The 16,772-nt window shown below is 39.4% G+C and overlaps 1 protein-coding gene across 12 annotated transcripts in view; it reads left to right on the forward strand.

Moving 5' to 3' along the window:
* The window catches only part of nedd4l (NEDD4 like E3 ubiquitin protein ligase), a 56,214-nt gene that overhangs the window by 11,799 nt on the left and 27,643 nt on the right, over positions 1-16,772 (forward strand). For 8 of the 12 annotated variants that reach the window (XM_049018803.1, XM_049018805.1, XM_049018806.1 and 5 more), the window contains exons 1-3: positions 8,668-10,575; positions 15,472-15,522; positions 16,687-16,748. In XM_049018803.1, the coding sequence (XP_048874760.1) occupies positions 9,607-10,575; positions 15,472-15,522; positions 16,687-16,748 (1,082 nt within the window). In that variant the 5' untranslated portion in view covers positions 8,668-9,606. Of the gene's footprint in view, positions 1-3,783; positions 3,866-5,254; positions 5,294-5,499; positions 5,554-8,667; positions 10,576-15,018; positions 15,070-15,471; positions 15,523-16,686; positions 16,749-16,772 lie in introns of those variants that run through there. The other 4 variants (XM_049018814.1, XM_049018815.1, XM_049018812.1 and 1 more) reach the window with 3 other exon arrangements.

A 16,772-nucleotide genomic window follows, 5' to 3' on the forward strand; every position in this document is an offset into this window, starting at 1 on the left:
GTTTTTGGACTGTGGGGGTAAACTGGAGTACCCGGAGAAAACCCCACGATGACATGGGGAGAACATGCAAACTCCACACACATGTGACCCAGGTGGAGATTCAAACCCGGGTCCCAGAGGTGTGAGGCAACAGTGCTAACCACTGCACCACCATGCCACCCCGTCTAATGTGAATGATCCGCTAAATTGATTTTTGGTGAATATATATTTTAAAGTAAGCCGCCATACCCTGCACCTGTGTGTTGTGTGGATGAGAAGAATCCCTAAATGTGGTTCCTAAGTATGATACACAGAAATGGTGGTTTGATGTCAATGGTGTTCAGGAATGAGATGCTCTTAATCCCCTTTACAGTGGCATTTTACATTATTATTAGGTTGGTGCAGAGATTTTCAGTCCAGTTTCTGGCAGCGAAGTGTATGCTGGGTTTGGACAAAATGAAGTAGCTTTGGTTACATATTTGTCCTACTGAGTCAAATGTAAACAAAACATTTTTGATGTTTCTAATACTTAGGTTTAACTTATTTTAAAATGTAAGTCTTAAAATAAGGTACTGCCTATTTAGTTCGTGAAACGCTGTGACCTTGATGGGGTCTAATACAGTCTTGGGCGTAAAATGGTAGCAGGTCCAGACCTTCAAATAGTTTTAATTGGTTGGCAGTGGAGAGTTAACAGGAAGGGTGAGCCAATAATAATTTGAGAGCTCAATTTGTGCAGTAGTGATCCATCAGACTTGAAGAGATTTGAAGTTTTCAGTATCTGATCGCCGGTTTTAAAGTAATTGTGATAAATAAATTTTTTTTTTGCAAAATATAGAAAGTTAAATGATAGTTTGTTAGAAATGTTTTTAGTTTGTAGCTATGCATATTTAAAATGACATTTTTCAATGATTTTATGACATTATGGGTTCATTGTGCCTATAGCTTCCAGGAGAGGCACCGGACCCCCAGAACAATGCGGGTATAGAAAATGGGTGAAATGAATTATAGGAAGGTCTTTAATGCCCCTTCTGAAAAATGTAGTTCTCCAGATTTTATTCTTATGGCAAAATAAAACAAAAACATATTTTTTTCTCAACATTTGGTTTTGAATCTTTTAAAATCTCCCTAGTCAAACACCTAGACATATAAAACTTTATTATGTCATCTTGAGGTGATGATCCGTTCCTCTCCCTAGACAGGTTAGGGATCCATCACTGAGAGGCGCTTACTAATTTTGTTTTTCTGCTGTTACAGTGAGATATTTCAGTAACTATAATTTTCTAGTTTGGAAACTGTGGTTGCTGAAATTGAAGAATAAGAAGAAAAACAGCTACTATAGTAAAGAGTGCATGATTTTGTTTGGCGAGTTGAGTGTATGTTACTCTAGTTTTGCTTTGAGTTTTGTTTTAGTGTAAATAGGGAAATGGGTAGGCTGGTACACATTTTTAAGTACGATATAACATGTTACCAGAAATTAAATGATTTATCAAAGACAGGGAATCTAAATAAAATTGTGGAATAGTCCAAAAGACATTGGTTATCTCTAAATTGCCTACAGGGTCTGATTATCTGTGTGTCCTATGATGAATTGGCATCCCATCCGGGGTGTTTCTCGTCCTTGTGGTTCTGCTTTGGACAAGCCAACCCCCCCCCCCCCCCCCACCCCCGTGACCCTGAACAGGATAAGCAGTTGGAAGATGGATCATCAAAATGTGACATCCATCCATCTTCAAGTATTTTTTTTCCTGGTCAGGATCATAGGGCACAGGGTAAGGTATGAGTGGGATGCTGGCCTTTCGCAGTGTACATACACGCACATGATTCAGGAAATTTAGAGAGAAACATTAATATAACTGCCTGTCTTTGGACTGTGACAGGAAATCTACACGATGGTGAACGCATCCAAACTGTGCAACAGTGACGCAACCGGGCCACTACCTCTCCCTACTAAATATTATAGTGAGTGTGAATACAAGAAGGTCCTCCCTAAATGAAGGGATTGGTTAATATGGATGCTTGGGTTGGAGTAGCATGCCAACACCAGAGCAGATAAGGACTTTTCTGGCCACACTGGGATTTTCTTTTGGAACTCAACAATAAAGGCCCTTTGTAATACATAAGCAAGAGATTGGTCTCCCTGGTAACACTGGCTTAAATCTAGAGCTTCATTCTCTCATTGCCGCTTGTTAGTTTAGATGAAATGAGAAATATTATGGTCTTTTCTGCATTGTTTTACATGTTTAATGAGAGGAGGAAAAACATTTTCTGATACTATGCAGTTGCTAGTCATTTTGCAACATATAAATGAAAAGAATGTAACAGTATGATGGCGTTATGCTAATTTAGTTATATTATTAAATCACTATTTGGCAGTGGTTTGGTACCTCCTGTTAATTAAAATAGCGATATTATGATATTATAGACACATTAGATATCTTCAGTATGACTTCAGTGGAGTCAGTGTTTCTCGACCTGGTCCTCAGGGGACCCCGCAGGAACGAAGATGTGGACCGTCTGGATACCCCCGAGGATCAGGTGGAGAAATACTGATCTATGTTACTATGGAGCTATATCTTAATTCCAAAACCTATAAAGTAAATAAATAAAAATAAATAATGATTTTAGAATTGCGTTGTGAGACCTACTGCATATGACTAAGACAGTGTGAGAGAAGTTCTTCAAGTTATGATGGAAATACTGGGCGGAGCTCAACATGACATGCATAAGCAAAACAAAGGGTCATTTGTTCTTGCCAGCTTGATTCTTTGTTTACTAGCACTGCTGTGCCTGTTTACCTGTGTCATGTCAATGGTACATCAATGTAACATTTGTTACAAAAGAGGCAAATGCAGTACTTTCCTCCCTTTAAGTATCATTTCATTATTCTGTAATCTACAGAGCCGTGATGGCTTTGCAGTTTTTGTTGTAGGTGATTGAGTGGCTTTAAAAATGTGTGCTAATTTCTTTAACCTAATATATTATTGTTGTTGAAATTGTTAAATTGTCCTGAAAATCGTCATTAGTGTTGCGTTCAGCTAAATCATTTCATGAATTTTTAACAGCAAAAGACATGAGTAGTTCTGTGTCTGTGAAAATCATAATTGTGAAATACAGCGGGGCATTCATTTGGTGCAGTTAAAGAATCCGCACGGATCCAGTTAGTGGCAGCAGAAATGGGGATGTTAATTGGCTGTTCGCCAGCCTTAGTGGCTGTCCTTCACTATTTCCTTTCCTTCGACTGATGATGAATGGACACTAAGCTAATGCAAAAGAGGGGGAGAAAAACGTGCTTTAAAGGCACAGAGTCCCAAGGGGCTTAGTTTGAGAGTCCTATTTTAGATTTGTCATATATTTAAAGAACTGCTGTTAATTCTAGACTCTATTTTTAGTCACTTTATCTGGAGTCTCTAGAAGCTTTGTTAGTGTACAAACCTGTGTGCTAGTGTAAGCACTTTAAAAAAAAAAATGTCTATTTCCTAAACTGAAGATTGGCTTTGTAGTATGCTAGTGTTTTTAATGGTTGCAAGTGTTTTTACGCTGCCAGTTTATTGATGTTGGTGAAGTCATGCAGTTCCACATGGGGGTATGACCTTACCCGTATTTTTTCACTCCTCATAAATTGTGCTTTGTAAGCATGGCTCACCTCAGCCTGGCGATGGAGCCCCTCTCTGTCATTTTCATATAGTTTCTAGGAAGTTCATGCAGAGGACACTTGATGATCATTTTTTTCCAAGCAGATTTTAGAAAGTGTAATCAAGTTACTGATTTAAATGTGTATTTATGCTTGTTTGTTTGTTGCTACAGTGATCCCTATGTCAAACTCTCCCTCTACGTGGCAGATGAAAACCGTGAACTTGCCTTAGTCCAGACCAAAACCATTAAAAAGGTAAGATATGTATTATGGAAAAAATTCAGGTTTCTATCCCATAAGCCCCTTCTAGTTGTGATCAGCTGACTGGTTAGTTTTGATTAAATGTTAATATTTTCTTTTTCTCCAGTTACTGTTTCCACTTTAATGTGTAGTTTCCATTTGAATACCTGTCAGAAATATAGCAAAATATAATAATGATTATAGATATTTTCAACCATAGCTTCTAATAATTGGACCTATTTGGAGTATATCCACATTCACTAGGGGGAGCACTGTATCAGCAGACCACTCTAGGGTTTTAAAAAAGTACATGCATTTCTCAGTTTGTATATGTTACCTATACTTGTGTTATCCATGGGCAGATAGTGAAACCAAAATTGCAGATGACTCAAAATTACCAGAACCAGTACATGTCATTTAGAAACATTTAAAAAAAAAAAAAAAAAAACTTTCTTGACTTGGTATTTAAGGTAATATTATCTAATCTTAAGGTAATATAAAAAAACAAAAATATGTTTGCAGTTGGCCAAAAATATGATTTGTATAGTATAAAAGTTTGTGAGGGATCCAGACATAGGTCTGCTTGCTGGTGTTTCACTAACATTAACTGTTACCAAAAGCAATGTAATGGCAACAGCACATTTCCACGCTATTAACTTGTTTTATACATTGGTCCAAGATTTTATCCATGGTAAATTTGTATCTGCGTTTAAAAGTTTCACTTCTCTTATGATAAGCTGGGGCAGATTGTAGAATTTGGGGTAATGTTTAATGCTGGGGTAACTATACTTCTTTCTAATTTCTGTCATTTTAAAAAGTATGTGACCACATGTCGCTTGCAAGGTTTCGTAATGAATGCATTTTGCTTGATGAAACACTGGTAGCTTGTGTCTCTGTCTTGCTTAGATAGCTGGTCTCCACTCCAAAACAAATTCCCTTTAAAAAGCCAATTATGAATTTGCTTTTATTGTATTGTTTTTTGTTATGGATAGAAAAATTAGTACATTATTCTTTTGGCGATTGTGTATTTTTTTTATTAGCTCATGTCACCTGTATAATAGCTGAATTTTTTTTTTTAAATACCTGGATCCTCAGTTTTAGAAATAATTTTGAAGCAATTTTGAAATTTTTTTTCTAAGCATTCACTTTTTCATTCGTACAACTATGGCTGTAACTCTTTTGGTTCTGGGTCATGAAAAAGTTGAACCCTACAGTGGGATCAAAATTGGAATATTGCAGTTGGTTGATTTTTAATAATTATAAATGGCTCTGTCCTAAAACTGACAAAGTGGAAATTGCATGGTTTGTCAATAGTATGGTGATTGTGTATATTCACTTCTCTCTACTGTCATACTCGTTTTGGTGGAAGGCAACAGGTAAAATGTATGTCGTCTTATCTTCCAGACACTGAATCCAAAATGGAATGAGGAGTTCTATTTCAGAGTGAGTAATACACCTTGATTTTGTTACTTGTATTAAACCCAGGGTAATGTTTAATGTTACTGTACCTTTAAAGACGTCTATAATAATTCAACTAAAGGTGTACACTTTCATAAAATATTTCACGCTAAAAGTTAAGATACACCAATGATTTCCATGAACATGTTTCCGTAATTGGCCATCCGTCATAATTTGCAATGTCCTCATAGGTCTGTCCCCGGAATCACAGGCTGCTCTTTGAGGTGTTTGATGAGAACAGACTGGTAAGTTTTCGTGTTTATGAATTAATTATTGGAAAGCAGACAAAGCCCTTTTCATTTTTGCTGCAGTTTCTTTCTGGAAATTGACCTGATACACTGAAAGAAATTGACCTCAATTTTCAATCAAAAATTTGATTTGATTTTAAAGAATCGAAAATTCTGTAAATTGGCTTGATCAGGTTGCAGAGACTTTATTCTGCAGATATTACCATTTGCCCCTTTCTCACTTTCAGTAGCTTACTAGTATAGATGCATATTTCAATGAGTTGTTTTTGCCTCAGAATGAAATGATGTTCAGATCTAACTAGTTATATAGTAAACAAAATATGCTACTGTAGTTCATTTCAGCTACTTTTTAAATTTGAAATCATGGCATTTGATTTATTGTCGTGGTTTGATATTTTACAGTAACTTTGTAAGAAAAACTATAAAGTATGTTTTCTCTGTGTGAACCTGGGAAGATTGTGCCAGCTCTCCACGGGCGTTTAATTTGGAGAGAAAGCGTGTATTTCTGTGTTCGGTTTGCCTACCTGTTCATACCCTGTGGGATCCAAGTATAATTCCCAGATCCACCCTGCAATCCCACTACCCAATGAATCTGTTTGCCATCTGGAATAGCTCAGCTATTCCCACATTTAGATCATAGGAATTTGCCTTGTTGGTTCTTTTCATCAATGTTACATATTGTCTCTGTTACCTTTTAGCATCCTCTCACTGCATGCTGCTGTAACATTAAGTACATTTGAATGCTAAGGAGTTGTGTGATGATTTAGAGATTTTAACAAAAATAAAGTTCTTGGATATTTACCTTCATCTTTTATTATGGTTTGATCAGTTGGCATTTTTGTCCTCTTACCTTTTTCTTTAAACTTGTTGTTCTGAACCATGATCTTTATAATCATCAGTTTTCTACCTTGAGCTTCGGCAGTCTAAGATCAAGTTCTCTTTGTTGTCAAGTAGCGTTTTATCGCAAAGCTTGGCATGCATATCTGTGTTTGATAAGCTTACAGTTATACTTCTGCTTTAAGGTCAGATATTGCTGTGTGTAGAACACTTGGATTCTGGAATGATTCATCGTTGACATTTTTGTTGTTTTGATCAGTTCCTCTTCAAATTTATGGATAGAAGAGAGTTACTGTCTGCAAAAAGAAATGACGGGAAGGCTTGTTTTTTTAAAATTTATTCTTGGCACAGAATCGCCACCTCACTGAAGGACCTCTTAGAAAGCAGAAGCGGAGATTCTCCTTTTTTTTCTTTTTGCGAGTAAGAATAGAAGAAAATGTGGCGCAGTGTCCCACAACGGCCTTTTAGCGTAATCAGTCGCTGGCATTTTATTTTAGTTTTTACTTTTTTCGTTCTTTCCCCACCTCTTGGTGTTTGCTTCAGACTTGAGATTGAGATGGTGGATGTAGATGCGTGTTCCAGGCAACTGCTGTCATATACCTGAAAGTCAGTCAAAGATTTTATTTATCAGCTGCAGTATTTCCATTTTAATCCAGTATTTGGAAAAGGACCGATTCAGATAATATTTTTCATTCTAATGATACTCTTGCTGATATGGAGAAATTGGTAGCCTTGATTTTTTTTTTTTTTTTTTTTTTTTTTTTTTTTTTTTTGCATTTATTACCCGCACAAAAGCACCTGGAGGGTTTAATTCACTATAATATTTTGGTTCTGTGTATAAAATACAGTTTAATTTATATTTGCTAGTATATAGTCTTGTTTGTCTTGGTGAAAATGCTACTTTGATTGCTCACTGCAATCAGCAATATTAAGATGTATTTATGGTTTTCTTCAGTAAGAATATAATTAGGAAATGTTAAATTATGATATTTGCAGCAGGAAAAACTGAATATTGCTTTGAAACATTGACAGCATTTGCATTCAAGTATTTTGTTTCTCTGTGAATTTGCCATCTGTTACCATGGTTACATGTGTTTTTTTTCGGCAGTGTGGGGTAAGGCCATGTCAGAAGCAAACTACAGTGCCCCCAGAAAGTCTTGGGTGGCTTGCTTAATTCTGTAAAAGTGTTGCAGATTTATTGGCTTCGTAACAGAAGTCTATTGACAAGCAGTGTTAACATATCTGCACATATTTTACTCACAGACATTTTCTTTTTATTAAGTGCCATAATTTTTTTGACAGACCTCATTTAGTTTTTGTTCTTGCCATTTTGCTATTAACTGCTATTGTAGTCACTGGTTCAGAAAGGGAGACTAAACACAAATGTTTGGTATATTATGTTATTGCCAAGGTGTTACTAATTAAAAAAGTTCATTGACAAGCAGTCTCATTGGATGCATTTTAAAGCAGGGCATCTGTTTTAGAATAACAATTTTTGGGTTTCAATTTTGGTTTAACTTAAAACTACTGGTTATCTCATATATTTATGAATCACTAAAATGGTACTGTAAACCTATTGACAGAAGGCATATACATAACCAAGGTAGAGTTCAATAAAATACATGTACTGCACGTACATGGTATGATATTCAGTCATTTAAAAATTAAACATAAAAGGAACATTTCCATAACAAATTTTTTTAAAGTTTTTAAGGGATTTTCTTACCAATTTTACACTTAAATGCATGAAAACGTATAAATTACTATGAAATTTAACATAAACACTTTTGTAGTGTTTTTAGAGGATTTTACAGATGTGCGAAAAAAAATCAAGGATGCAAAGTTTGGCTCCAATGAAATTTTCGTGGATTTGTGAATTCACGAATCATGAAGCACGAATGGACGAGGGCTGACTGTATATGTTAGAGATATATATCATTATGCAGTAAACAAATGAATAAAGTAATGATTCTTGTGACCTAAAAATTTAGCAATATTTGTACTGAATTAAGCAAATGTCCCAAGACTGTCTGTGAGCGCTGCAAACTGTGAGCTCCATGGGGTCCTAAAATGGGTCCTTCCAAGAGTCACAACCTGGGCTGGATTTGCTCTCAAATAAAACTTCTCTCGGGATTTTCATACCTAAATCCAGGTGCATTCATTCAGTGTAAGCCACCTGCCCCCCCAATAAAATGTTTGGCTGTTGTCGCTCTGCTCCTTTTTCTTCTGTAAAGACAGTCTGACACTGGGGGAGCAGGAGAACAGAGCTTCCACTGTGGCAGTGGATCTGAAAGGCCACTTTATTTCCGGCTCTTTTAATTCAGCCACATTGCATTTAATGAGCTCATATACATGCAGGGACAGTATTGGCTTTTCTCACCTCCAGTTCTAGTGTTTTGTCTCTTAAAACAGTGGGCATCTTTTACATTCCTGTTACTTGTTGTTTTCTGGTTTAGAACCTTGCTGTTTATTTGTTGAAGCTTGTTAAAGCATGAGGACTAAACCTGCTTTAACAGAAGTCCATCTCCGCAATGTAGAAACGAATTAGTTCATTCATACGCTTTAAAAGCCTGATCTTTGTTCTGAAGCTGGGCCCCTAGCACTATGGTCAGATAAATGTGACTGTAAGAAGGGTGACTTGGACTGTCTCCCCAGCAGATAGGTTATGTGCTTAGATTTATGGCCGTGTCGGGCTTTGGCCACTTGACTCAGCTGTGTGAACTCTCTCCCTCCCGTGGGGGCCTTGTCGTCCTGATGGATAAGGAGCAGCTGAGAGGGTGCCGTTTCAGCCTGGCACTGTTTTAAACGGGGGAAACTCTTTCTCGCGTCACGTGTCAGCAGCACCCTGCCCTAACCTCAGTGTGTCGGATCACTGGGTGTCCTTACCCAATCATGCCCGGAATGCTGCTTGTCACTTAGGCTATTTCTGCTGTCTGTCGCTATCGGCCCGTAGTGCCAGTGGTCGGCTGGATACTTTTTGATTTCCCTCTCCTCCTCGGCCTCTCTCTCCTTTCTTCAGTTAGCAGTTTACAGCTTGCCGTTTTCCAGTCCCTTGGCAGCGTTGTTCTTGTTATTGTTTTGCGGGCTCCTCTCCCCCCCCCCCCCCCCCCCCCCCCCGTCCCGTTCGCTGAGTGAGGGAGGGTAAGCGAGGGAGAGCTAGGGAAGAGAAGTGGAATCCGCGGGAGAGGGAGTTGGGGAGAGCGAGGCTTGGAAATGTCTCACCGTCTACGGCTTTACTTCGGCTCTGGCCGCAGCAACACGGCCCCTGAGATCGAGGAACTGGACGGTGAGGGCCAGGATGATGGCATCATGACATTCCACATGATGCCAGGCCGTAGGGGCCTGCCATCCTTCATCGACGGAGGGAGTGTCCGGCCCGGGGAAGCCTTGCTCAAACGCAGCTCCTCCATGTTTATCCCTCAGCTGTCCAGTCAGCAGGAGACCCGGCCAACCAAGAGCTCGACCATGCAGATCTCCCTGCAGAGAAGCATGGGGATCTCCGATGAGGGTGTATGTGCGGACTGTCCAACCAAGTTGAACCACAGTCCCGTGTCAGTCTGTGGCAGTTCTCGGACTTCCCCGCTCTGCCGCAACGGTAGCTCGGGCTCGGCAAACGGCGATTCCGCAGAAATAAACGTGGGGGGTTTCTGCATCCAGAGGAAGTCCCCCGACTTTTCGGATGTCCAACAGGTCAGGAGCCTGCCTTACGGTTCCGACAGCCTAAACACCTCTCATTATTGGTCGGTGCAGCAGAACATGGACGGGGCTCCCGGAAGGAAAAGAGTGGTGCTTCAGCTCCAGCAGGATCAGAGGAGGCCCACCGAAACAGCCCTGTGGGACGACGCTGACGTGTGTTTTGTGGGTATCCAGGGAGAGCGTGTGCGGCAGTACCCAAGGATCCGCCTTGAGCGCAGCGCTTCGCAGCCGCTTCAGCCTTCGGGAACGTCCCAGCCCACGAGCTGTGTCACGAAGGGCCAGGCGGCCAAACTCACAAACTCGAACATGGATGGGCAGAATACAAACGTGGGTGATGCTGCTCAAGGATGCACCTTCAAAATCATGAAGGAGCAAAGCAGAAGGCAGCCTCAGTTTAAGATATATTTCACCCAAGGCGGAGAGCATGACCAAGCTTCGTCACAGGATACAGACTTGGGACGAAGCCAAAGTAGGATTAGCCCTCAGGTAAAGCATGGAAAAAGCAGAACAAGTTCAGAAAGTGTTTTTTTTTTTTTTTTTTATTGATTCATATTTTATTTATGCTTTTGCCAATTTATTTCAAAAGCTCTGGTTGGAAGGTCGAATGTTGTCATCAGCATTTAGTTTCCAACTTCATTTCTTAGTAGGCAACTGAGTCAAACTTTTTGTTCTGTTTTGGGTGGCAAGTAATATATTGAAATGCTTCAGTGAAGACGTTGGAAACAGAGGCACTTTCGCCGATATTGCTATATGTTTATTCATGAGCACTTTATTGACATAAATATTTGGTCAGTTAAAGTGTATATTTATGTAGATTTATGATTTATTTGTGTAGATTTATGTATAATTATGCTTAGGGTCGTGTCGAGACTGAAAGTTTTGTCTTGAATCGTTAAAAGTCATTACCTGCCAACACAGTTTGATTATGGCAGCTGTTCTTCTGTGTTAAATGCATAGCTTATTACTTAGAAAGTCTTGGAAAACTTATTTTGCCTGGGTTGGACAGCGTACGTAAAAAACACACATTTCAGTGCAATGTTCAATTTGTAGATGGTACTTTTTATTCTCTTTAAAAAAAAAAAAAAATCAGTCAAAGCATCATCTGCTAGTGGCTTGTGAAACTAATGGAATTTTAAATTAGGGGGAAGACTAAAGCGATCTATAATTAATAGTGGTTATCCCTGCTCAGTTAATTAACATTCACAATTAATTATAGGGATGTGGTAGTTCGTCATTATGCAACCAGAATTTTGGAGACACCAAATGCTCTATTGTAACCTAGTTATCGCGTAGCCTTTCCACAGTTTTGCTAAGGACCTAATAAACATCCAGTATTATATGACCAGTTAATATCTGGCATGCAACGTCTGAGGACTACAGAATGAAAATTAATGACGCCTGCTACTTAATATTGAAATGGAAAGCTGTTGTTTTATGTAGTACGGGACGAGCTCCACTTTCATAACCTTTCTAGTATTTCAGATGATGGATCACTTGTAATGGTGAATTTCTGCAGTCCAAAATACAATTCAATCAGTGTGTGTGTGTGTGTGTGTGTGTGTGTGTGTGTGTGTGTGTGTGTGTGTGTGTGTGTGTGTGTGTGTGTGTTTTTTTGGAACAAGTGCTTTTTCGGAATGAAGTATGTAATGGATAACATAATAAACGATGAACAGATCTTAATTTAGTGCAAATGTGTTTTGTATATGAGTACATGAAATTGTACCAATGAATGCAAGGTTTTTTTAATTATTGATTTATTGAAATACGTAAGTTACCGACTGCATATTCCTCTGAAAATGTCATGCTCTGCACAATTTAGAGAAAGGCCATGTCATATGAAATGTAGATATGTAAGCCAGTTTTTTTTATTACATGAATAGGATATCAGGTCTGTTACATTTTCTCTGGGGGAGTGTATGTACAGTTTGTTCTGCGATGGATTAGTGCTGCCTGGGACAATATCCAGGACCAGGATGGGGCGAGGGGAGAATATGAATTGGAGCATTTAGGTGGTGCAAGTGTGCTGTATGTATACACTTAACCTTCACAGTGGACAGGGGCTCAGAGTGCACTCTGGTGTACAGAAGTTAGTTAATAAGCAAGCTTGGTAGAAGTTTATATGTGAGTGACGCAGGGAAGATGTTGTGAAGAACATTGTGATGGGGGTGGGTAGCGGAGGTGATATGTTGGGGAAATGACAAGCTAGCAAGTAATGCTGACACTTTGGAATGGGAGAAGTGTCATGCAGAGAGAGGTACTAAGGCACTGGGCTTGCAGTGGTCATGTAGCTTGTCTGCTGAGCACACAGGCTGGTCCATGTCTATAGGTCTTCATTAATACGTGTGCTGTCTTCAGTGATGTCACAGGGTACACTTCTGGTAAGGACTTAAGTGGGGAAAAAAGAAACATTCTCTTCAGAATGATGTGGAAAGAGGAGAATATCCTTATAGAAGGGAGGCTGAATGAAACAATGACGCATTTATTTTGTTCTGCCTGGAAAAAGGAGGGAGCAGTGACGCATAAATGGAGTTCAGCTTGGAGCTGAGAGCATCCTGTTACAGTTTGGAATAATCGTCCAGGACACAAGGTGACACATTGCCCTGTCCTGTCCACGTCTAATGAGCAAAAGTGATTTATGTTTTTCATTGGCAATTGTGTGACAGTCTCAGCCTTTGGCTAAACAGAACCTCATGACTATTTGAGGCGTGGCTGGGAGTCTGGGGGAGCAGGACGGCAAAAACCCTGAATGCATTAAATGCACGATAATTCTCTGCATACCGGCACCCTGCAGTATGGACATTTATGTTCAGCACTGCGGAGGACCCCTGCATTACTGTCCAGGGGCAGGGTGTGATTCCGCAGGCTAAACCTCTGAGCCGTGATCTGAAGGGCGCTAGTTGGTATTATTATTATTATACTATTATTATTATTATTATTATTATTATACAACAAGCAGAACATGCAAGTATATGGAGATACTGGAAATGGGGTACATGTGATTCAACAAAAAACAATGGCTCTTTGACCCATCCTCCTGAGACAGCCCCCTCCCTTTGTTTTATATTCTGAGAGATTTTATGAATTGGTTCGTCACAGAAGACCATGAGTCTGTTGTTCTTTAATTACAGCTGTATTTTCTGTCTAAACACAGCTGATGATATGTAAGCTTCAGTAATATTTCAGTGAATTCAGAAAATACATACAACTTTCATTCAGAGTTTGTCTGCCATATAGAGTGTAGCTATAATTGATGGGGGGGGGGGTCCTGCCTATTTTTGTAGCTGTGCAAGTGCAGGATTTGTTGTCGGAGCTGTTTTAGGCAGCCCCGCTGCTCCTGAGGTTACATGGTAGTGTAAATCAGGCCTGTCCTCTGCAGGCTCACCGGCAGGTTGTGTCTTTCCTGTGGCCCACCCTGACTGAGTTTCCCCTTTGATCCCTGTATGGATGTCTTCCTCATTACATGCACCTCTCTCTCTGCCTGTAAAATATGATACTGGGTGGCACCAGCCGGCTGTACTGTGTCTGTGCTCCCACTCTGCAGCCTTCTCACTTGACTGGGAGCTTTTGGGTTATGGACATACATTCATGGACAATTTAAGAAACGATTGGCTTGTACGTTGTCAGACCTTGTGCCACCAGCTGTACCCAAGCAATGGCTTGCTGCTGTCCTCTTGTGCATGGTTAAGGTTTAAACGCATGCTGATAAGACATTGTAGGTTGTTGTCTGCACTGGTGGAAAGGTGACCTCCATTTCACAATCAAGTACTTTCCCTCCAGTCTTTGCCCTTTTGTAAACATGAATTAAAAATCAACTTCAGGCAATAAACTTTTGCGAAGCGGAAATTCCGGTAGTATAAATGATAATATTCTTGAAGGTCCTTCGGAGTTTAATTGGTCGTATTTGGCCGATATCTACTAGCAATGGGAAGGAAATCAGGGAAGCTTTTGGTGGTCTAGTATCTTACTTTTAATTTCTCATATACTGCTTTCTTGCCTAGTTTGACAAAACGTGTATTTTATGTTAAATTTCCAAGGGTACGTGCAAGTAGTCCATATATGTCAAAATAAACCAAGCTCTTTAAGTACCGTCTGTACCGCAATGTTGTCTGATGACCGCTGAGTGTGAAAGGGCCTTGAAATTGACTGAATTAAACAATATTGAAGCTTAATTGTGTGACCTGAGTGCACCAATATGATTGTCATTGCTGAACAATTGCTGAATGACCATATACATTATATACATCCTGTCAATAGAGGATGCATTCATCACTTTAGTGTAGTTTATGGCAGCACGCAATAATATTTTTAAGAGTGTGGAAGGAGTCTGAGTATAGGGTAGCCTCTTCTACTACAGAGAGACTAAGACCAAAAATAGACATTGACTTCCAGGCTTTCAGAAATGCCTCAGGCAGGCATCCCAGTCTCACTGATGGCATTTTAATTCTTCCACCCAGTCATTATGGAGCGATAGTGGTAGTTGTTATGTAGTTCTGCTGCTGTCTCTGCGCTCACATCAGGTTTTGGCTGCTGCTGATTGACAGTGATAATTATGAATGTGTGAATACCGAGAATGGAGATGTTTGAAGTTGCCGTGCAGTGCTGTGGAACATGCCTGGTGGTCTGGTGTGTTTTCATCACATTTGCAGTGTAACCGGCATACCCTTCATTCCTGTTATAGGCTCGATTAGATTTTACAGCAATTTGAATTGTGTATGCAATTTATGTAATGTATTTATTTTTATTGCACAACAAGCATAAACATGATGTGAAAAGGGATCTGAAGGAAACGGGGAAAAACCAAACGTGAGCAAAGGCTGCAGTCCTTGAACTAAATCATTGAGTGAACTATGCCCACCTTGGGAGCCAGTCGATTGCCAGGACCTGTATTTGTACTCCTTGTTGTCTAAATCAGTTGTATTCCATACACAGGCCCACATTGCAAACGATTCCTCCACCAATGGGCTTTCCAACAGGGGACAGGTAATACGTCTGAGTGACAAGACGTGAATCATTTCACACTGATGGCGGTGGCCAGATGAGCGACTGATATGCACGTTTTTTTTTTTATTTTTTTTACGCACTCATAGGTGCTACCTTCTGCCTGCTTGCCCCTGTGCTTTGGGCATCTCTTGGTCATGGGCTTTTCCCTCCTGTGAAATGAATCCTGTGGGTTTAGTGGCTTTTTCCTTCTCACTGTACCTTCGCAGATACACGTTTTAACACTGGCATCCCGCGACTGTAATTCTCAGGGTATCGCAATTCCTGCTGTTTTGGAAGTTAGATGTTTTTTTTTTTTCTTCTATTACAGTCAAGGATTTAAAATAAGTTAGTGCTGTATTTTTTTTTTCCCTGGCTGATTTCTTTGTGTGTTTGTTTATGCAGACGAGAGATGATTTCTTGGGGCAGGTTGATGTGCCTCTCAGCCATTTGCCAGTAAGTACCTTTCTCTCTTTCTTTTTTTTCTTTTTTCTTTGTCTTTCCTCCTTAAAGATCAACTGTCTGAGCGGCCGCCCTGCTTTATTAGGAGCCAGCGACGCCCTGAGAGTGAATGCAGTTACCCAGAGAAACTCGAAGGCTTATATGCCTCTTAGAAGTGGAAAATATCTGATGGGAATGCAAACACAGCCGCGCAACTTCTAGGAATATCCCTGTAGCTGACAGAAATATAGCTGTGGATAAATGGAAGGAACCGAAATTTACTACAATAATCCCTTCACAGATTTCAAATTTGCGGTTTCAGTTATTTGCTAGTTGGCTATGAATAAACCTGGAATATCACATAATGTATGAATATTACTGGTATATATACAGTTCTGTGCAAAAGTCTTAAAAGAAATGTTTAACGCTATTTACCTAGGTAGTAAGTGCACATTTTCTTAGAACAAAAAATATAATTTAACATAAGAACATATTTATTTTAAAATCTAAACTTTAAATAAAACCTTTAAATATCCATATTTCTGCGTTTGTAGTTCTGCGTGGATCATGTGTTTAATATGAATGTTATAAATCTCAGTGTCAGTTTTTCAGTCCTTATAGCAGCTCCGTGTAACAGTTTTTTTTGTTTAAGAACCAATGAAATAGAGAGCAGCACTCATCCTTCCACAGAGGAAAAAAATGAAGCAAAGCTAAACATAGAAGGTGGTTTCCTTCTTAGGCTCTCCGTACTCTGGCACTGATTCTGCAACACTCTGTGCATGTTAGCAGTGTTCATGAACATGCTGATCTATTAATGGAATAAGTCCCATTTACAGTTATGTAAATACTCGCCTGCAGTCATTCCTGTGGACAGACATGGGGTTTGTTTAGATTCATACAGTCCCTGTGTTTAAATGTTGGTGCAACACGATTTTTGATGCCATTTTTGCATCTTTGTTATAAGCGTTAAGCATATATTTTTTAAAACTTAAAACAGTTCTTGTTTGATCTCTCTCTTTCTTGCTCCACACACACACACACACACACACACACACACACACACACACACACATATATATATATATATATATATATTTTTTTTGACATATATGTCAGGTTATTTGTTTTTTGTTTTTTATTTATTTATTTATTATTATTATTATTTTTTTTTGTTCTCAGACTGAGGATCCTGTCATGGAACGACCGTATACATTTAAAGATTTCTTGCTGCGGCCTCGAAGGTTAGTGCCGAAACTTGAAAGTTA

The sequence above is a fragment of the Brienomyrus brachyistius genome, chromosome 7 (assembly GCF_023856365.1).
Source record: "Brienomyrus brachyistius isolate T26 chromosome 7, BBRACH_0.4, whole genome shotgun sequence".
In the NCBI taxonomy this organism is placed as follows: Eukaryota; Metazoa; Chordata; class Actinopteri; order Osteoglossiformes; family Mormyridae; genus Brienomyrus; species Brienomyrus brachyistius.